This window comes from Triticum aestivum, chromosome 1B (assembly GCF_018294505.1).
Source record: "Triticum aestivum cultivar Chinese Spring chromosome 1B, IWGSC CS RefSeq v2.1, whole genome shotgun sequence".
Classification (NCBI taxonomy): Eukaryota; Viridiplantae; Streptophyta; class Magnoliopsida; order Poales; family Poaceae; genus Triticum; species Triticum aestivum.
Genome location: NC_057795.1, coordinates 691,841,325 through 691,862,943, shown reverse-complemented (window position 1 = coordinate 691,862,943; position 21,619 = coordinate 691,841,325). Strand labels below are relative to the sequence as shown.

The 21,619-nt window shown below is 40.9% G+C and overlaps 1 protein-coding gene across 2 annotated transcripts; it reads left to right on the top strand.

The window, feature by feature from the left end:
* The first annotated feature begins 17,878 nt into the window (after positions 1-17,878).
* On the top strand, positions 17,879-19,696 carry LOC123149745 (uncharacterized). 2 transcript variants are annotated; one of them, XM_044569474.1, is made up of 4 exons: positions 17,879-18,016; positions 18,170-18,314; positions 19,017-19,126; positions 19,249-19,696. In XM_044569474.1, exons 2-4 carry the CDS (start codon positions 18,180-18,182, stop codon positions 19,385-19,387), a joined length of 384 nt encoding a protein of 127 aa, XP_044425409.1. In that variant the 5' UTR covers positions 17,879-18,016; positions 18,170-18,179; the 3' UTR covers positions 19,388-19,696. The 2 variants fall into 2 exon arrangements, with proteins under 2 accessions (XP_044425409.1, XP_044425402.1); XM_044569467.1 differs by having other exon boundaries at positions 18,170-18,326.
* The last annotated feature ends 1,923 nt before the right edge of the window (positions 19,697-21,619 follow it).

Here is a 21,619-nt window from a genome sequence, read left to right as displayed (position 1 = left end):
AAAATGTAAACACTTTTTGAAAGCATGATTTATTTGAAACCAAAAAAACATTTTGCAAATCCGCATTTTTCGAATCAATGTTTTTTTTAAAATTTGCAACATTTTTTTTTGAAAATTTACGAACACTTTATGAAATCCAGAGCATCTTTCAAATTCGTGAAATGAATTAAGAACTATGTTTTAACCTGGTAGTTTATTTTGGAATTTTAGATATGTGATCAGTTCTCAAAGTAAAAAGAAAAAAGAAAAAATAAAAGAGAAAAAATAAAAAAGGAAAACAAAAGGGGCGGGGGTGCGCGATTGTTTGTTTGATCCCAACCTCACTGCTCCCGATCTGCTAAAAAAAACTCACTGCTCCGGGTCGGAGTTGACGCCGCCGCCTCCTCCCGTCTCGTCTCGTGGGCCCCTCTAAAGGCCTAGCAGCATCGCCATGGAAGTCGCCGGCTCCGGCCACCGCAGCCGCGGATGGTACCCCTCCTTCCTCCCTTCCCGCGAACCCCCGATTCCGAGTAATAATCGACTAATTCGCCGCAGCCCCGTCGACAAGTTGGCGCTCCTCCCCGCCTTCCTCGAGGTACACGTGTGTCATTTGTCCCGGAATGGCAGAACCAAGCTCAGTTTCCTCCTACTCCGTTTGTGGGCGCCGATCGGACCGAGGGGGTGCAGACTTGAGGCAGAATGTTAGATAGATCACAGGGTGTACATCAGGATTCGAGTATGGGAGGGAGGAGCAATAGTTCTGGTCAGATGTCTGATTCCTCTGATACTCTGCACATAGTCACATACGTAGAAGATAAGAGATGTCTCGCAGGTTCAGTCAAAACAAACCAGTGGTACAGTTGTTCCTTCAGTGGGAGGAATTGGGCGTGCAAAGGATGTTGCCGCAGAGGGGAGTGGAGCAAATTCTGGCACCGGATGTTGTAGATGCTTAAAAGCTGGTCATATGGTTAGGGATCGCACTGAGTATTTGTTCTGCATTTGTTGTGGTAGAGAGCAAGCATATGTTTCAGACAAGTGCACCATGTTGCTTAGAGCGAGTCCCTAACCATATGCAGAACAAATACTCAGTGCAATCCCTAACCATATGTTTCAGACAAGTGCACCATGTTTTTTCAGACAACCAACCAAATGCTGGATATTGAGAGTCATCAGGATGGTGTGTCTGGGACACTAAAACTGCCACGACAGTTGGAAGGGATGGGGGATATCGACAACTTCAAGCTGGACATGGAGTGGATGGAAGATATGGATGCTGATGCCTATGCAAGGAAATTAGGGTATAACACCCAAGAGATGTTATACAAAGATAGAGGAGGCTTGTTCAGAAACTTCTGAGAAGGAAGAGGCTACTGGTCACAAAATTATGCTCACAAAACTTTACTGAATGTAGCTGGTAAAGTGGGAGTTAAATTAGGAAATTAATAGCTCTGTTGATGTTGTTCAGAAATTATAACAAGCTAGGGTTGATATGTTTGTAGTAGCTAGTAAAGATAAGCCTGATTTACTTTCTTCTAGTGGGAATCCAGGGCTGGAGGGCTCTGGGTCTAAGGCTATGTTAGAGACAGATTCAGAAATAGAACAAACTGATACTGATAACTCTGATAGTGACATTGAGGCTCTTGTTCAGTGTATGTCCGGGTTGAGTGGTAGTAACATTCATAAATTTTGGGAAGATGAACGGATAGGACATAAGCCTTTATGTGAAAGATTTCCTAGACTTTATAATGTGAATACTAGCTTTGACATTCTAGTAGCTACTGTCTTTAATTCTAGATGGGATAGTATTAAATTTAGAAGGAGCCTTAGAGGGGTTCTGCTTGATAGTTTTCTGTAAAGATGTACCGTTAAGTGATGATAGAGATTGATGTAGATGGAAGCTAACTAGTTCAGGGGAGTTTTCTGTTAAATCCATGTATAACATGCTGAAAATAGTTCAAGTAGACTGCCCCTTTAGTAATTATGGTTTGTTAGAATTCCTTTGAAAATTAAAGTTTTTCTATGGTTAATGTTTAAGAACAGCATTCTTACTAAGGATAATCTTTTAAAAAGAGGTTGGTCTGGATCTCTAAGTGTAGATTTTGATGTGCTGAAGAAACAGTAGATCATCTGTTTATCCATTGTTCTTTGGCAAGGTATGTTTGGGGAGTAGTAGAATGTGCTCTGGGAATTACGATGAGATCTAGTTCAATACATGATTTATGTAACTGGGTCTTTAATTTCCCTTGTAGAGCTAGAAGTGTGGTGGCAGTAGGCATAGCTGCTGCTTCTGGGCTATTTGGAAAACGCGTAATAGAGCATGTTTTGACAATATATATCCTTACGATCCATGGAGTATAGTTACACAGTCAGCTCACTGGTTAGAGTTTTGGAAATTGCTACAGAAACGAGAACTACGAGGGGCGCAAGCCAAAGCGGCAAGACTGTTGCTTTGAGTGGCAGCGGACATATTCAGTAGGAGAAGAGGATGGGCTCCGGTGGTGTCGAGGATCACCGGATGACATAGCAAGGCTAAGAAAATGAAGTTGTTCAAGAGACAAAAGGATTTTGATCTTTTATCCTTCATGTGCCCAGATTTCTTTTGTTGTTCTATATGCTTGCTGGCTGTGATGATTAGTTTTGCAAAGTTACTGATGGTAGTCTAGTTTAAGAAGCCGCTGATGGTAGTCATGTTTGGCTGTAATTTGTGTGAGTTGGTGTAGTTGGCTGATGAGAGATGTGGTCACTGAGTTGAATGTATGTCAGTGTGTATTATCAGTTTTCAGCAATGAAAATTGGAGGAGGGGGGGGAGGGGCTTAATTAAAAAAAAGAGCCATGCATTTAGCTTACGCATGAAGCTGCTTTCCAGTTATATTATATGCAGACACTGTTTCCTTTATGTGTTTCTAGTGTTCTCTTAGGGCATGAGCAATGGAAGCATCCGTAAGGTATAGCCTCATCTTCTCCACCTAGATAAAGTATGTTGAGCAGTAGTACTATAAAATAAACTCCCAATGCAACAGCTGCTTCACCCGGGTCCACTTTCTCTCTCTCTCTTCGTAATCTTTTTCAAGCATGAACCGAGAGCATGCCTACTCTGTACCTGTGTATGCTCACCCTTCTCTTCTTTTCTACCCTTCTCTCACCTTTTTACTTCTTTGGTCAGGGAGGAGCCGGCCTCCTCTGCAAGCATCCGTTTTGATCTGCAGGCAGCACGTTGAGCAGTTTAGGACCACCCGAGCCTATGTGGATAGCTGGGGCAGCTGTCCACGGTGGCGCGTTGGCCTTGCCCTTATATGCACTCTATTGTTTGCTTTGATGCAGGTACACTGGAATACGTGTCGGCGTGCCCTCGATACGTTCAGAGTTTAGCGCTGAGACTCTCACACTGCAAGTTTGTCGCTTATCGATCGCATGTAAGTTTGAGCATCTTGGTGGCATTGAGGTACTATTGTTTTAATTCCTGTCTTTTGCCTATTAGTACAAGTTCTCCATTACCTATGTTCAACCGTCGTGCTTCCCTAAGATTTTCTACATGCCTATTATGCTTAGAAGTCGTGCCTGTGTTTTGCTTGGAAAGGATGAAGATGAACTAGCAAGATATGGTTAGCCTATTTGAGTAAAACTGTCCCCAAACTGTAATGCTTGACTGAAATTTGAGCAAAACTGAAAATTTGAGTAATGTACGTCTAACACTTGAAAATTTGAGTACTGTACGTCTAACACTTACAAATTTTCAGTTGCAACTTGCAAAGTTCTGTATGTATCCCGTGGGTTGTTGGTTCTAAACTTTTTCTGCAACTTGCGGGTTCTTAATCATCATTAACCAATCGCATTATGCAGTCAGTCACATGACGGATGGCTCATCCGAGTACCTAACTGAAAGCACTTTTACTTCCGAAAATGAAGAACCCAAAACACTCTACTACCTAACTGAAAACACTGTTACTTCTGATTTTTTTTTGAGTTGCTTTAACTTCCGAAACTGAAAGGCTGAAAATGCTGCATCATCATGCACGCACTGTATCCCCTACTTCATCACCATTAGTTTCACCACACCACTTGCTTGCTGATCTTCACAGGCATATGTTGTGCACCCTTGGCCGTCTGATCCCACGAACTGCTAACGAAGCAACGCCCAACGTCGTGAGTGTGGCCACATTCTGCAACCAAGCAACCGCCCTCCTCCGTTCTCCTCCAGCAGAAGCAAAAGGTTTTTGCTCTCCCTTGTTACTAAATTTAAGTTGGAGACAACATTTAAGTTCTGAACCTTGTTACTAAATCATGTTCTGAATCATTTAAGTTCTGAATCATTTAAGTTCTGAACCACTGGAATTTCTGAATCATGAACCTTGTTAAGTTTTAAACAAGATGATTACTAGTACATCCAGGACACATAGGCAACCCAAATCCAACATTTCAGTAAATTTGTACTGTCTCAAAATTCATTCATGAACTCTGAACTCACTCTGAAATTAGTACCGTCTCAAAATTCAATAAGATTTGCTCATTGTTGTGCAGTACTGAAGTACCCAACCAAATTTTGCTCATTGTTATGCCTCTTTTACTATTTTTATACTCATGTGTTGGTATTATGTTGTGTAACTAAAATGCTAGGAGGCGCAAGCTGATGTTTAGCAATTGGCTAAGCAAACTGTTAAGTTTATTAGCCTGCCTCCTTTTCTGATGTCATCAACTTCTCATGAACTCTTATGTTGTCAACCAAACTTCATTTAGTTTCAGTTCAGTTATCCAGGTTACTGAATCATGGAGTACATTGTGGCTCTACAGGTCTGGCCCATCGACGAGGACAGCTCCTCCTCGTGCTCATCGACCTCGTGCCCAAGTGCTCTGCAAGTCTGCATTGGGTAAAGTCTGAATTTTTTTATCTTTACTACTGTCAAAATTCACTAAACTTGTGGGTACAGTAAGTTAGTGCTCTAAGTTTGTCTTTGAAATTCACTAAGCCAGTCGGTGTCAAATTTGTCTCTGAAAAGCAGTAACTACTGAAATCAAAATTCACTAAGCTTGTGGGTACAGTAAGTTAGTGTTCTAAGTATGCACTGAATAGTCCTGCTGCACTAGTGGTTAACTGAACTGCTAAATATGCACTGTGAAGTTCAGCAAAATGACTACTCTTTTCTGTCTTTGTGAATGAATTTGCTTGATTGCATTCTTGTTTGACTGTATTTGACTGTAACTCTAGCAATTCTCAAGGACAAGTTAGTGTCATGATCATGATCATGTCCAGTCGTGGCTATTTGGTTTATGCAAAGGATTGCATCTAGATTTAATAATCCTCTTGTGCATATATCCCTGATTTTGGACTGATTTTTTTACTTTTACTGCTGTGTAAGTGCACATTCCTGTTGGAGACGGCAAATGAACAGGAGAGACATGGGGCATGATGTAAAAGTAAACAGGGAGACATGGGGCAGGCGTCCTTGATATCAGAGTATGACCTGGGAGGAGAAGGGGACCTGTTCAAGTCTGGAGAACCAATAACTAAAGAACCGCTGCTCACCTCGATGATGTCCGGCAGGGACAACGCAATGGATGACACCATCAAGGGCTCCGACATGGGCCTGAGCGAGGTGCTGTATGAGTGAGAGAAGGAACTCATTGAGAAGTCGGCGATCAAGGAGACGATATCCGAGCTCCTGGACATCAAGATCCCCATGCTGCAGGTCGAGGACGTCCTGGGGAGGTCAGGGCAAGGATCATTGACCAAGGGGTCCCAGCCATGGATGATAATGCTGTCAAAGGTAACCAGGTGCTGCTGCTGCTGCTAAGTGCCATCGATGCCATTGTTGTTGACAATCAAGACAAGGGAGTGGAGCAGTGTGCCACTCGTGACTTATTTGGGAACCACGGAGAATGATGCATGATGACCTTCTGGATGATCAGCAGGTGGTGGAGCAAGGTGTCATTGACCATGGATGATAATGCTGTCAATGGTCAACAGGTGGTGCTGCTGCCTAAGTGTCGTTGAAATATTGCGCACCACGACAGATGACATTGCTGTCGAGGATCAGGAAAAGGAAGTGGAGCAATGCACCACTTGTTACTTGTTAACCATCGAGAATGGTGATGCCGTGGGTGGGTGATCAGCAGATGCTGGAGCAAGGTGTTGCCGATTTAACCATGGATGATGGATGATTCTGTCGAGGAACACAAAGTGGCGGAGGAAGGTGTTGTCAGTTTAACCATGGGTGATTACGGACATGGCTATGTAATGGAGCAAGTCATCATCGATAAATGGGGCACATCCAGTGATGCTACTGCTACTGCTTTGGTAGATCAGAAGAATGAGGCTGAGCAATGCATCAGCGATGAACAGATAGCAGGCAAGGACATGGATGGTGTTCATGTTGAGAGGAATATGCTGGAGCAAAGGACCCGTGACAAACAGGGAGCAACAGAGATTGATTTCACTGCTGAAAAGCACAAGGATGTTGGTCTGCCATGAATTGGGTGCACCTGAGGAGCTCATGTCAGATGTTATTATCAAGGAGATCCCACATAATAGTTGCTCATGTTAGCTCCAGCTTTATCATTTCCTTTGAATCTTGTCACACAAGGCCAGCTAGGTCACAGGTCACAGGGGCTGTAGTCAGGCGTGAGGGAAGAGCTGGTTTAGGTGGAGGTAATGATGTGAATTTCAGTGGCACAACAACTACTAGACTGCGATCAGCAAGGGACTCTTCAGCATAGCAGAAGTAATGGCCTTGAGAATGACCGTCCAACCTATATTTTGCGACATGTTTGATACTGTTTCGTTTAATATTCGAGCTCAGATGAACCCAACATATTATGATTCATTTGAGTGGCCATTCAGGGAGGAGCGTGAATCTCCAAAAGTATGGTCCCATATTTGTGTTCAGAAGCTTGCAGAACTGGCCAAAGAGAGTACAACTATGTGGTGCATTCTTATTCCAATGTTTTCTTACTTTGATATGAAGAAACAATGGGCTCCTCAGCATGGATTAGCTTTGCTTGTCTTGTCTGATATGTCTTATCTAGAGAAGAGTTCAGGTAAATTTTCGTTCCCAAGAAGATTTTGAATTCTGAATTATCAAAATAGTAAAAAGACGGTGGTCATGTTATGCTATATAGTATGAGCATTCTATTTATTCTTCTAATTACATGGCATGCTATGAAGATCCTTTCCTTTCTAGTAATAGAGAAAGTGTCGACAATTTCCTTGCTGTTCCATACTTCCAATCTATTTTGTTATCTTTGAGCAAACGCTATGTTTGGCGTTTTCAGTTTAAGTGCATTATAAGTCTTCTTATTTTGCTGTGATTGCTTGTTTCTCAGTAGATCATGACCCATATTTCTAACGGAATACAGTTGCAGTCCACAGTGCACTTTCTTTTCCTGTTTGCAATATATTTAAGGGGTTTCCTTGTCTGCTAAAGTGCTAATACATTTGTTTCTCATAGGCAACGAACAATTGATTTTGACTGCTGCCATCCGTCATCTGGACTACAAGAATATTTTGCATTGTCCTCAGACAAATCTGATATTATTCAGACAGCGACATCTTTGGCACAACAGTTGCGATCATGAGGAGTTGCTCCTGAGGTGACTTGTGCATTCACTTGAGGAAGATACTAGAGGCCGTGGAGTCAGCCAGTGTTGAAAAGCTGAGCTTGAATGAGTCTCTTCAAAATTTCCTGGAGGGCTGTCTTGTTGAAGTCGTAAGAGGAGTATGTCCTGCACTATACCAGTTACTCCCTCCGTAAACACTCTTATATTTCTTTACATTACAGAGGGAATGCATGCTAAATAAAAAAACTGCCATGGATGTTTTTAGTGCATCTTTCTTAGAAATTTGCAACTGCGAGAGCTTTCACGCTAAAGGGTTACACCAGTATATAGTTATATACATATATTTTCTTCACTTTTTTTTGGAACTTCTTATAGGTTAAAGATGTGCGGCCACTCTATGACATGATGACAATTACATTGGAGAATTTGCCTTCTATGCCTGCTGTTGTCAGAACAACTATTGGAAGTTTGCTTATACTTTGCCACATAATCTCTTTAGCATCAGTATCTACAGACGTTCCTATGGTCAGTTTTGAATTTATACTGTGCACCCATCAGATAATTTTTAATTTAATAAAGAGGCATGTAATGAAGTTCGGAAACTGTGTATTCTCTTCTACACATTTAATAGTTTATTGCACTGCATGCTGTTCATCGTTTGCAGAATTCTACTCTGTGATCAGTTGGCTACTTCTGCCATTTTTTGCTGAGTTTTTAATCTAACTCTTCTTCTTAGCAGGTGTTTCCAGAAGCACTCCTCCAGCAGATACTGATATCCATGGTACATCCAGACGCAGACACTCGTGCGGGGGCGCACCACATATTTTCTGCTGTAATTGTCCAGGGCCCAAGCCATCAGAGGGAAGAGCAAAGGCACAGCGCCTTAGCCTACCATATCTGCCACTCATTCTACATCCGACGCACAGGATTGACTGAGTGCAAAACACACCCAGACTTGGTAGTTTTCAGACTTTCAATGTCATGACCTTCTCTGATTGCTTCAGATTTTGAAAGTCAAGTGCTTCCAATAGGACTAGTTTTGCATGTTAAGTGATACAGATTGTACAAGTTGATATGGTATAGATTCTACAGTGAATGTTAAGTGCATGCAAATTTCAGTGTGATGCTACATTTTTTCCTCTGTTCTGAAAATTTTCCCAGTGTGTTTCATCAGGAAAGTCTTGGATTTGTTGAACTTGCTGTGCTTGTTGTGCTTCAGTTTCTTGACGATTTGCAGCATGATTGAGGTGTCTGTAAGGGGCCTTGGGAGTTCCATCCAGATTTAGCTCTTTTCCTTGATGGCCCTGCAAGGTGGCTGATCCATGAGGAGCTGGTTGTGGTCTGTCCGCTGTACTAGGGGAGGGGCTGAGGAGTTTCTGACCGTGGAGCTGTGGTGACAGTACTTGCTTTGCCAGGGTCACTGTCCTGCACATCTTCAGTTTCAGGTATAGTTCTTGCAAAATGTTTCCTGAAATTCTCTTGTTTTTTGTCGAAATTCTTCTGAATGCAATCGAAGTTTCTAGTGGTTGATGCACAAAAGTCTTGGAACTCTCTCTTATCCTCCTCTCTTTGCTGTTGCAAGTTTCTGATGTCCAGCTGCAAAGGTTCGAGATCCAGCTCACCGGTTGCCTCCGAATCTGTGATGTTTGTCATGACTTCAACAGAAGACTGATGAACTACAGAGTATAGTTCTGCTTGCTGCTGAATTCCAAGCCGAGGGAGAAATAGGGGGGGGGGTATTCTACCACCGTTGCCGGCAACCAGCCTATCGTTCCCTCAGCTCACCCGCCGCCGGATGGCGCACGAGAAGGGTAGGGTGAGTGGGATTTTATACTGAAGAAAGGCTCTTCAGAAACCACTCCCTGGCCGATTCTTGCACCTGAACATCTACCGCCTACCGAGACGCCACCGGAAGACTGCCGCCGCCGGACCTTGCATAGGTCAAATCGCCGCCGTTTGGCAATGATTGCAGGCTCTTGATACCAATTGATAGGTCCTAGCTACGGATCTGTCGAATTAGAACGCAGAACAGAGAAAAGTAGTCCACTTTGGGAGGTTGAATTGCTCAAGATTCAAGCTACAGTGGCTAGGGTTCATCGCCAGCCGGAACACGGCGGCTTGGGGAACACCCCTATTACAAGATATGGATCACACCGATCCCAAATGGGGCTTTAATAGCCAGGAGAAGTTGCTAGAAAGTAAGAAAAGCAGCAAAGATACATGTGCTTTCTCAGAAAAACTAACATGCAGTGACACTAGGGGACTCGCTAGTCATCGGATGGCCGATCAGCGAGTGGCGATCCGTTACGAAGTGGCATGAAGCGTCGACAGCCGGTGGATGCCGATCGAGGGGTTGGCATTGAATCCGACAAGGGCAATAGAAGCGCTACAGTAGAAGTGTTGTGTTCTTCAGTTATCTTCAGGCTGAGGTCCTGACACGCTGCACCTCACCGCAACGCTAGGAGATGGCGGCGCAGACCAGCTGCTGCCACTCGTGAGCCCATGTGCGGCCCTTCTGCTGCCGCTCGTGAGCCTGAGCTCGGCCGCTGTTGTCGCTTGCGAGCCCGTGTGCGTCCCTGCTGTCGAAATAGTGGTTATGGTGCTGCAGAAGTCAAGCAACAGTAATAACATTCAGTTCTTCCAGTTGCCTCTGCCCTTCAGAAGTATTGCTTTGACTCCAAGTGGCACTTGCTGCTGGACCGCCCCTCTGCCCGGCAAACCTGGCACAAAATCCTGGCTTGGCTGCGCATTCCGGCTCCGGCGCCAAACCATGAACCTACCCTCATGGACTGGTGGCTGTGAGCCAAGGAATACACGTCGCCGCTACAATGCAAAGCCCTGCAATCCGTCACGCTGCTCGTGCCCTGGATGATCTGGAAGCATATAAATGACTACTTCTTCGAGAATGCGAGGCCTTTGATTGATGCGCTAGTTGATAAGTATCAAGGACGAGTCCTGCTTCTGGGCAAAGGCTGGGGCTCCTGGGCTCAGAGTTGTGCTGCCCCCATCTTGGGATGTGCACTGATTGTAGCGTAAAACGAACGTCCTCAAGGGATTGTAACTGAACTTCTACCTTTTCAATGCAAAGCAAATGCAAAGGTGTGTTTTCTCGAAAAAAAAACACTTTTGTTTGTTCTAGTACTATTTAGCAGATGCAAAAAAATTACCTTGTATTTCCTGAACGTGCAGAACAAGCAGGATTCGGCCATGGCCGCACTCCGCCGACGTTTGCTCCCGCGCGCATGCAGTACGCCAACACGAGCAACCGCTGGCCACGGCCGTCAACCGCTGGCCACGGAGCAAAATGAGTGAATCTACACTCTAAAATATGTCTATATACATCCGTATGTGGTAGTCCATTTGAAACCTCTAGAAAGACAAATATTTAGGAACGGAGGGAGTACTAGTTTGTATGAATCCACACGAGTGACCAGCACGAGTGAAAATATGCAGATGGAAACATAATCTTGGATCAATGCAATCGAATCTGTAGCTCGTACCCTCTTTCAAGATGCTTGCCCCTTCATACCGCTAGCTCTTGATATCTGCGTGCGCATGGAAGCACATCAAGTGCATACTTACTGTTGGTTCATCTCCATAGCGTTTACTGTTAGTTCATTTTATCCGAAGTATTGTTGAAAATCTCTCAATCACCCCCTCTTGTCGATATTTGCCCTTAAAATTGCAATTTTCAAGCTCCGGCGAGCGACATACAATCGAATGAAGAAGATGATCAACATGATTTTAGATGTAATTTTATTTTTTGTTAATCATTTTGTGTTTCCTTGCCTTTTCATTTACTATGTATTGTTTTCCATAATAATATTCAAATATAAGATGCCCTTGGTGTCTTTAAACAATTAGCTTTTGTCAAAGTAACAAGAGTTAAAAGTACATGTTTTAAAATCTCCGCTCATTATAGAAAATATTGACAATTTTTTCAAAGTGTTCGCAAATGTCAAAATATATTTTAAAGCTAAAACAAAATGTTCTGAATTTCAAAAAAATATTCGTGAATTTCAAAAATATTTCTAAATCTAAACATAATGTTTATGGATTTGAAAAAAAAAGATCCTAAAATTCAAAAAGTTCCTTAATTTAATAATGGAGAAAACGATCTAAATAGTAGCTTCCTCCATCAACTTGATTCTGTTAGTTGGAAATTCCAAAATTTGAAAAAATGACCACGAATTCAAGGAAGAAGACAGTCATTGTGGTTTTAGACGTGATTTTATTTTTGTTGTGTCTTGTTGTCTTTTCGTTGTACTCCCTACTGTTTTCGTTAATGATATTTAGTTATAAGATGCCTTTGGCCATCTAGAATATTTTAGTTTCTGCTATAGAATAAAAAAGAAATGAAAGGGGGTTAATTTAAAATAATAAAGAACTGAGCCTCTTTTTTTATAGAGAGATCTACGCTTTACTTTATTCAACAAAAATGTTCAAATGGACTGTGTGCAAGATCATGTGGCTCCACAAGCCACACATGTTTACGGAAGTCTAAATACAAAGAGTATTTAGCTAGACTATCTCATAATTCCTTCTCCTAGTTTCATAAATAAACCAGCATGCTTCAAAATCATCCTTCCGATTGTTTAACTCCCTGATCACCGTGACATGCATCCCTCTCTTATTTTCAACAATGTCACTCATAGCCGTCATACTATCAGATGAAAATCAGAACATTCCTCACAAAAATATCAGAGGCTAGTGCATGCGCCTCACTACACGCCAAAGCTTCAAGGGTAGGAACATATGTTATGTAGTTAAATGTGACTAAAGACGAGCCAAGATATGTTCTGTTCCGATCCCAACAAATAACAGAAAATGCACCTCGATCTCCAGCTCTTCCAACCGCCCATTTACATTGATCTTGACCAAAACCTTGTGGCGGCGGGCACCATGGCAGACGCCTCAGGGCCTTCCTAGTTTCCGGAGCCATTTTCATTTCATCCTTCGAGATAGTTTCCAAGTCAGGTAGAAAGTTCCAAGTCATGAGAAAAACGATCAAAAAGATAGAAAAACACATAAAAATAAGAAGAAAAAACCGCGTGAAACCTTCCAAAAACTGTTCGGAGGGTTCAGCGAACCAACCCTTAGAAGCTTTCCCAAACTGCTCTCTAGCACATATTGGATCGACCACTTTCATCGACCATGTGGGTGACCCATGCTTGTGCATCGCATTAAGTGAGAAATAGCACTGTAGACATTAAGCTGGCATACATTTCACACATGATCCTTGGAATTGGGCCAGCTATGTAAAGCCTAAGCGGTGATAGGTGCGCTTTTTAGTGGCACTTAGCTCGGATAGCGTCTTTGAATAGGAGGGGAACAACGAGCAAACACACACCTATTCTAGCCATTTGAGTTGGCCCATTAGCACCCTGCGTGGCGCCTCCACATGATTACAAAGTATTCGCCTAGTAAGCTAAGAAAGACTGGCTTCACTAGACACTTTGCTCGATTTTATTCCGAACGATTTTTTTCAATTTTTTGAAATAGTAGTGAATTTGAAAATATTCATGATTTGAAAAGATAGTCACATATATATAAAAAATGCTCATGAATTTCAAACATTGTTTAGAAATTTTATAACTTCCAAAAATTTAGAAAGTCTACCTAAAATGTTTTAAAAAATTTGTGATTATAGAAATGTTTGTGAATCTGAAATAATATTCAAAATGTAAAAAATCATGAATTTGAAAAGAATATTTACAACTTATAAAACATGTCTTCAAATTTAAAAAAGATCATGAATTTGGAAGAAATTTTCAAATCTAAAAAAAGTTTGCAAATTTGAAAAACATTCAGGAATTAAAAATATTCATGAATTATATTTTTATGAAAATGAAAAGTATGAAAAGAAAACCGAAAAAGATGCCAAAGAAACAGATAAAATCAGTAAAGAAAACATTAAAAAAACGATGGGGAAGAAACAAAAGAAAAACTGCAATGGGTTGGACGCTGCAGGGGTATGCGATTGCTTGCCAAAGAAGAAAGAACCGGGGCCCTTTTCTGAATGGAAAAATTAGAACAAGCACACGGTTTGGGTTGGGTCTGCTGGCAAGAGTATAAGGTGGCACACCGGACCTTCCAGAGAGCGCATGAAACCGATGGGGAAAAAAGTGTCGAGAAGCAAGAAAATCTTCAGCGTCTATCTGAAAAAATTCGACATATATTTGTAAAAATACCAACATGCATTTGAAAAAATAGAAATAAAAACAAAAAACGAGAAGAAAACTGATAAACCAATAGAGAAAATCATTGAAGAAAGAAAGGAAAAAGGCAAACAAAATCTTCTAAAACTGCACGGATGGTTCCCAGAAACGCTATGGCTAGTGCACCTCTTCTGCTACTGGGATGCAGCCCGCTATGAATCCCTAGACGCGAGTGCTTCTTCAAACTCGCAGGATGTGAGATGTAGGATTTTCAGTTATACGATGCCTTTGGGTGTCTTTCCAAAACAGTCTCGACAAAGGAAAAATAATTAAAAGAAGAAAGAACAAGAAAACTTACGGAATCTCCACAGGGTGCAACCCAGTTGGGTAGAAACCTACTAAATTCATGTTTTTATATTTTGTGAACATTTTAAAAAATCATGACTGTTTCTGAATTTCAAGATCATTTTTTCAAACTTACAAACATTTTTTCTAAATTGCATCTTTTATAATTCACGGATATTTATCAAATTCGTGTACATTTTTCAAAATCATGAACCATATTCAAAATTTGAACACTTTTTTACTTTTCAACACTTCTTTTAATTCATGAACATTTCTTGAATTCGTGGACACTTTTCAAATTCATAAACATAGTTCCAAAATCCATGAAAATTTTAAAACTCATGAAATATTTAAAATTAATTATTTTAAAAATTGATAAATATTTTTCAAAATCATGAATACCGTTTAAAGTTCTGAAAATTTCTAAACAAAATAGAATAACCACACGGGTCGACCGTGATAGGGTATGCGATTGCTTGATAAAGAAGAAAGAATCGGGCCTGTTTTGTGAAAAGAAAAAATAGAACATGCACACCGTTTTCTAAAGAGATGGCATGATAATAAAATAACTAGATATGAAAGGAACTAAAAATAAAAGTTTCTAAAGAAAATTCGTCACAAAGAGGATTGAAACCTACAATTTAGTGCTTGCTACATAGAATCCTTATGAAACTTATGGACTAATTTTTATTCTATCACATACCACGTCTTATGGAGTAGTTTTTATGCTATCATGTTTCATAGCCAGTCGTCAACCTGAGAAGGAAGAAAAATGAAGGCACAACGACGCCGACCTGTAATCTAACAGAAAAAAGGGAAGGAAGGGAAATTTTTGAGAAATGGGAGTTAAATCCACAACCTCTCTAATTGTTAAGTGTAGGTGTTGTCAGATTTGTTGGCTCTCTTTGAATCTTGGTAGTTAGTGCGTCTATCAAGGAAAGCAATTGGCCTGATCTTGGTGTGGTGACTTCGACCTCTTCTTTCAAGTTGTTCAGCGGCATGCCCCATTTTGCCCAACCCCGTGGGTTGATGGTGAAGGATTGCAAGCCTGCATTGCGTGCGATGATGCCCCAACCGATATTCCTTGAGCGGGTTACTAGATCTAGTTTCGAGCAGCGGGTGGTTATTCGAGTCTTACAGTTGGCTCAATGCACTTTCAAGCTCCGACGAGCGACCTACAATTGAACGAAGAAGATGATCAATATGGTTTTAGATGTAATTTTATTTCTTTGTTGGTCATTTTGTGTTTTGTTGCCTTTTCATTGTACTATGTATCGTTTTTCCTCGATAGCGTTCAATTATAAGATGCTCTTGGTGTCTTTAAACAAGTAGTTGTTGTCAAAGTAAAAATAAATAAAAGGATATTATTTTTAGATGTTTGTTGATTATAAAAAATATCAGCACATTTTTAAAAGTGTTAACGGATTGGAATATGTATGTTTGAATTAAAACAACATGTTCTAAATTTTTAAAAAATGTTTCTAAATCTAAAGAAAATGCAGGAATTGGAGAAGAAAAATCCCGAAGTTTAATTTTTTATGAATTTAAGAATGGAGAAAATGAGCTTAATAACAACCTCCTACATCGGCTAGATTGTGTTGGTTTCAAATTATAGAATTTGAAAGAATGTTACATGTCAGGTTTCAGACAAATTTATGAACGGGGCGCTATTTTCAATAATCAATTCTCTTAGGAATCTTTGTTTTTAGGGCATTCCAAACCCATAAAATTCCAAAAGATTCCTGACATGACTATTTTTTTTCTTAGGAGTCTACCCCTATTTTTTTTGCTAGATAAACCATAAAAATAGGGGCGCATACCTTAAGGCTTTTACCATCTAATTTAATTAATCAGATGTTTCAAAGCTAGCATACAAACTTGTAGCATTTTCCTCGCCATTTTACAGTCAGGTGTAGAAATTTTCTTGTCACAACATTTAGATAAAAAATATCTTTACTAGAAGTATCAAGCAATTTAATAGTATCAACAAGACTATGATGATTATCATTTTTCGAATCAACTACTCCAAGTTTCTTAGTTATATGAACTAAAGTGCTTTTATCAGTATTCAGAGCAGATGGAACCACATTAGAAGCATCCCCATTACCTGAAATGTTATTATTTGCAGCAACCCTCTATGTGGCCAAAGTATTTTCGTCAGTATCTTCCAAACCCACAAACTATTACTCCTTCTGATCTGTGGGACAGGGGCAGTTGTAGCGGATCTGCCACTTACACAAGATTTCCCAGCAGCAAAGGCATTCACCACTTGAGTGCTAAGGATTATCGGGACCGAGGATCTACTAATACATCTTCTGAAAGCACGGAGAGCTACACCTTCTCCTGACTACCTAGGAAATCCAGATTTTCTTCTTCCAAGTTCGTCTCCACATTCTCCCCAGCACCAACATCAACCTCAACCTCATCTTCTTTGGACTGAATTTCATCAAGCTTTTTCCTAATTTTCAATCTCCTATACCTTGTAAGGATATTTATGTAATTAAAAAAATCTAATATACTTATTTAATAAAATATTACCTTGCATTGGTCTTTTTTTGAGGAATAAAAATGTTTGTTTGCGTGGTGTAAAAAAATGTTTGTACAATCATAAAAATGTTTACATGTATTTCAAGAATATTCGACATGTATTTGTAAGAATGGCAACATCCATTAAAAAAAATAACTAACCAAAAAAATGTAAAACTACAATAAAACCCTCTGCTTGGCCAAAGTAGTTATGTGAGTACCTTCCAAACCCACAAACTATCACTCCTTCTGATCTAAGGCATAGGGGCAGTTGGAGCGGAGCTGCCACTTCCACAAGATTTCAGAGCAGCAAAGGCATTCACCACTTGAGTGCCAAAGGATTCTTGGGACCAAGGATCTTCTACTACATGTTTTAAAACCACAGAGAGTTACGCTTTCTCCTGACCACCTAGGCAATCCAGATCTTCTTCTTCCAAGTCTTCTCCTCATTCTCCCCAGCACTAGCATCAACCTCCATCTCATATTACTTGGCCTGAATTTCATCAAGTGTTTTGTTTTTCTAATTTTCAAGATCCCACACCCTGTAAGAATATTCATGTAATTAGAAAAAAATTGCTAATATACTTTGTTTATACAAATGTTTTTACATGTATTCTTTTTTGGAAAATGTCAAGGTCCATTCTAGAAAAAAAAGAGAAAAAAGGTAAAAAAAGAAAAGAAAAAGTAACGACATAACAGAACTAAAAAAAGAAATATAATAGAAGGAACAAAAAGAAAACCGGTAAACTAGCACAGACAAATACAAAAAAAGAAGAAGAAAGGGGAATAACCTGGAAGGAACCTTCTGAAGCATCAGAGAAGGTTCGCAAAACTGCTAGAGGCGAGTGCTTCTTCGGTCTCACAAAAGGTGAGATATAACTAGCCTGCCAAATATGTTTTTTAATTAGTGCGGGCGAACATGTGGTTGGATAGTTATAGGAGGATAGAGGCATCCCTAGCTCATCAGGGTTCAAGTCGTGGACTTGACATTGGTCCTCTCGTTATATCTGGACTTATTTCAGGCTTTCAACGAAGTTCGTTCAGTGGGAGGAGACATTCCCGTCGACTGTGAGGCGTGTGTGGTGACTTTGTAAAATATCAAGATGCTATGTCGGCTCAGTCTTTCGGAGGTGCTCATAGGGGCGTGCGTTCATAGGAATATGAGTGTATGCGAGTGACTTCAATTGTACCGTGCTAAAAAAAAAAGAAGAAGAAGAAGAAGGAAGATAACCAATAGGGCCGAAATCTCCGTTGAGTGCAAGCCATTAGGGCCGAAACCACCTCCAAGAAAAAGAACGAAGAAGTGCACTGGGCCGGGCCTGCTCGCAAGATTATATAGTCCTGCCCACTTCTTCCCCCACCCACTCTCTCCCCTTCTTTCTTCTCGGCGGAGGCGCAGGCGCAGGCGACAGGAAGCGGCGAACGCGGAACCCTAGCCGCCTCCCACATCCGCAAGGTACGCTCACCAAAACCCACCGAAATCTCCACGGGCGCAACCTGATCGATGGGGTGTGTGTGTGGCGGTACGGCATTGGGGTGCCGACCGGCCGGCGGTGGTGATTCGTTCCGGATTTGTCATCCTAATCCCTCCCTGACCAATTGTTGGCAGGCCGGCGGCGATGGCGGCGATTCGGTGCGCGGCGAGGAGGATCGGTGGCTCCCTGCTCCAGCGGACGCAGGCGGCGGTCGTGGAGGAGGGACCACGCCGGCTCGCGCCAAGCAGGCTCATGCGCTCCCGCCAGCTCTCCAGCCAGGTCTCCGGCGAGGTATCTTAACCAAAATTGACATCTTTTTTCGCATGATCCATCTCAAGTCATCAAGGATTTAGCCATCCATAATCGTATCCTGCGCAATCGAGACATTAGCACGCATTTGTCTCTTGTGTTAGCTAGAAACAAGAGCAAATTTAGCTTCCCATCGAGGTATCTAAACAAAAATTGACATCTTTTATCTCATGATTTATCTGCCGACATCAAGGATGTAGCCTGCGATGATTGAATCATGTGCAATCGAAACAGCAACATGCATGTGTCTCTTCTGTTTACCTGCTACCTGCTATAGATAGATGGATGGACTACTTAGAAACAAGAGCAAGATTGCTTACTTACTTGGCATTCTCATGTATGCTAGTGTAGTGGTACTGTGCTTGTTTAATCTGACCTCAAGCTGTACATCCTGACTTACTAGCAACAGGACAGCTTGCAAATTACTTATATCATTAAGCAACATCTTTTTTCCTGGTTGATCCGAGCATGATGACCTTTTGTTCATCCCTTTAGCAAGCAAATAGTAACAAGTTGCAACACATAAGATGCATGTTGCTGTGGTTTCGATATCTTCCTAGCTAGCTAGTAGAGTATGATTCTTTGACTTCATTTATCCATAATTTCATATACGGCAAGTATGATTCTGTGACTTGTTGATTTATACATGTGCCTTTTTTTTTATCAATCCAGCGTGCTGGCAAGATCCTGAAGAAGGAAGAGCTGGACTTTGAGGAGATGAAGGCGGTGTTAGATACGTTGGCGGAGCTCCAAAAGGAAGCAGGACCCTCTGTCTTTCTAATGTACGTGAAGATACAAAGTTACTTGATCAATTTTCTTCCTTATTTTCCATTTTGTTTGTTTGACAGGAGTTTATGCATATAATCTCATATAATTTGACCAGTTGCCCTACCTCTACCTGCAGGCGCATGATGTCCATCGGACGTGCTGCTAAGACTGTGGTTGTTGGAGCTGCCAAGTTGACACTTGTCTATGTCGCTGCGGCTGTTGCTTTTGGTGGCGATGGGGTAGAAGCCGAGGCTGCTACCAAGGAAAACCAGTGACTTATGATGGAAAAAATGAGAACCAAAGATTGCCCCAGATGTTTTAAGTTAAATTATGACCTCTGCAGTTTGGCTAGCTAGCACTATATATGCTATGGGACCTTGTGGTATCATGTTACTATCTATCTATCTATCTATCTATCCTATCTAGATCTATCTATTCCAGTAGGTTATGCATGAAACTGTAGCTTGATGCAAACATAATTGCATGGCTTGTATCGTACTGTCATGCATTGCTGGTGTTATTACAAGTGCTTCCGGCTCCAAGTGATTGCAATCAACTTACTTAGAAGTGTTCACTCTCTGAAATTAATTGTGTGACGCCTTGTAACAGATCCTTTCACTTTGTGACTGTTCTGTGTTTTTTCCTCCCACCATGGGGCGGGCTCGTCTTGTTCGGATCCTTTCACTTCATGACTGCCCTGTTTTTTTTTCTACATCACCATTTGGTAGGCTTGTCTTGACCTATTCATTCTGCACATTCCTTTTATCAGCACACATGAGGTTACTCATTTAGCACTCTCTTACAAACCTGTGCAGTTCAAATTCATGGGGAAACAGGTGCAACTTAAAAAGGAGCAACCTTTCCCTTCAAATTAGTGCAGGCCATCTAACAAATGCTAAACAAGAGAACGCTGGAAGTTTGTTCTAGATTTTGCGATCTTCTACTACTTTTCTTAATACTCTAGAGAGAGGAAACAAAAAATACTCCCTCCAATCCATATCAATTGTCACTGTAGGTAGTCTTGTCTTGACATGTTCATTCTGCATGTTCCTTTTATCAGCACAAATGAGGTTATTCATTTAGCACTGGAAATGCTGAATGATGGACGAGCTCCATGGAGCTCTTTTTTGAAAATTAGCATTTAAAAGTTTCAAAAAAACTTTAAAATATTACACACGTTCATATGGATGTATATTATATGAGTGTAAAATTTGAAGATCATATACATTATGGCAGGAGCTACACAAAAAAGAGACAATCGTCAACGCATTTTCAATTCCACAATTTTTTTTCAAATTCATGATTTTTATCAAACCCATGAACTTTTTTGAAAAAGTCAACTCGTCAACACTCAGTCAATTAACAATCAATCGGTCAAAGGTCAACTGGTCAATTGGTCAAGCAATCAACGGTTTATTTTTTTTTAGGTGAATCAACTGTTTAATTTATCAACCGAGCGAGCGAGCAGCCGCTTTGGTGGGCCGGCCCACACGAGCAGGCGTGCTAACGTGAGGGTTCCCCGCTGGGTCGGCACTTAAAGATTTTAGGTTTGGATTGAGCACACATATGAAGAGTTCAATCTAACTTTCACTCTGACCACCTTGATAATATAAACAAAGTCTACGTTTTTGCTTCATTCACTTCAAGAACACCATTTGCTACAAATGGGCATCCCACATTCTTCAATATTATCACAACAATTTTAGGGGTTATAACTATTTGTTAAACCAAATCCTCAGGGACTACTACATGTGTAAACTCACAAACACATTAGTCCTTAACTATTTTGTCCATAGAATCATTCAAAACCATTAGGGGGACACTAGATACACTTATAATCTCCCTCCTTCTGGACAATTCGATGACAACACAGTTAATGCTTCATAAGATTGAATAATAGTAATAGTAGCAAGGATTTTGGTTCCACGATACAGAGGGCATAACCCCCCTAGAATGTGCATCGTTGAATAGCTTGTGTTTGAATGCAAGTGCACATGACAGGTAAACTATGAGGAGCTCCCCCTATATCCTGGAGTCTGAGGGAGTGCATTGTGTACAAATATAAAATTAAGAATATGACAATGCAAACTAAGTGATCCGTGAGGAATATCAACATGCATATAATTTAATGAGGTAACTGCATGAAGAACAACAAATGTAGCAGGTATGTCAGATCACATAAATTAAGATTTTTACAACATACTCCCTCCGTTCGAAAATACTTGTCATCAAAATGGATAAAAAGAGATGTATCTAGAACTAAAATACGTCTAGATGCATCCTCTTTTATCCATTTTAATGACAAGTATTTTCGGACGGAGGGAGTATTAAGAATCAAATTTAAAAAGAGCGATGTAACTCAGTAGAAAAGCCCTCCCAAACTCCCTATAGCCCCCCTTTTGTCATGGGAATGACCAAAAAAGGGTTGAGAAGCCGAAAGTGCTATTGTGAGCTCGAGCTCACAGGCACCCTTTGCTACAGTACAAAAGAAAAAAATATTTAAAAAG

Bases quoted from the DNA above. Each gene is read 5' to 3' on its own strand.
- LOC123149745 (XM_044569467.1), top strand. From the start codon at position 18,180: ATGGCGGCGATTCGGTGCGCGGCGAGGAGGATCGGTGGCTCCCTGCTC. The intron at 18,327-19,016 runs GTATCTTAACCA...TTATCAATCCAG, and splicing joins CCAGCCAGGTCTCCGGCGAG to CGTGCTGGCAAGATCCTGAA. The intron at 19,127-19,248 runs GTACGTGAAGAT...CTCTACCTGCAG, and splicing joins GGACCCTCTGTCTTTCTAAT to GCGCATGATGTCCATCGGAC.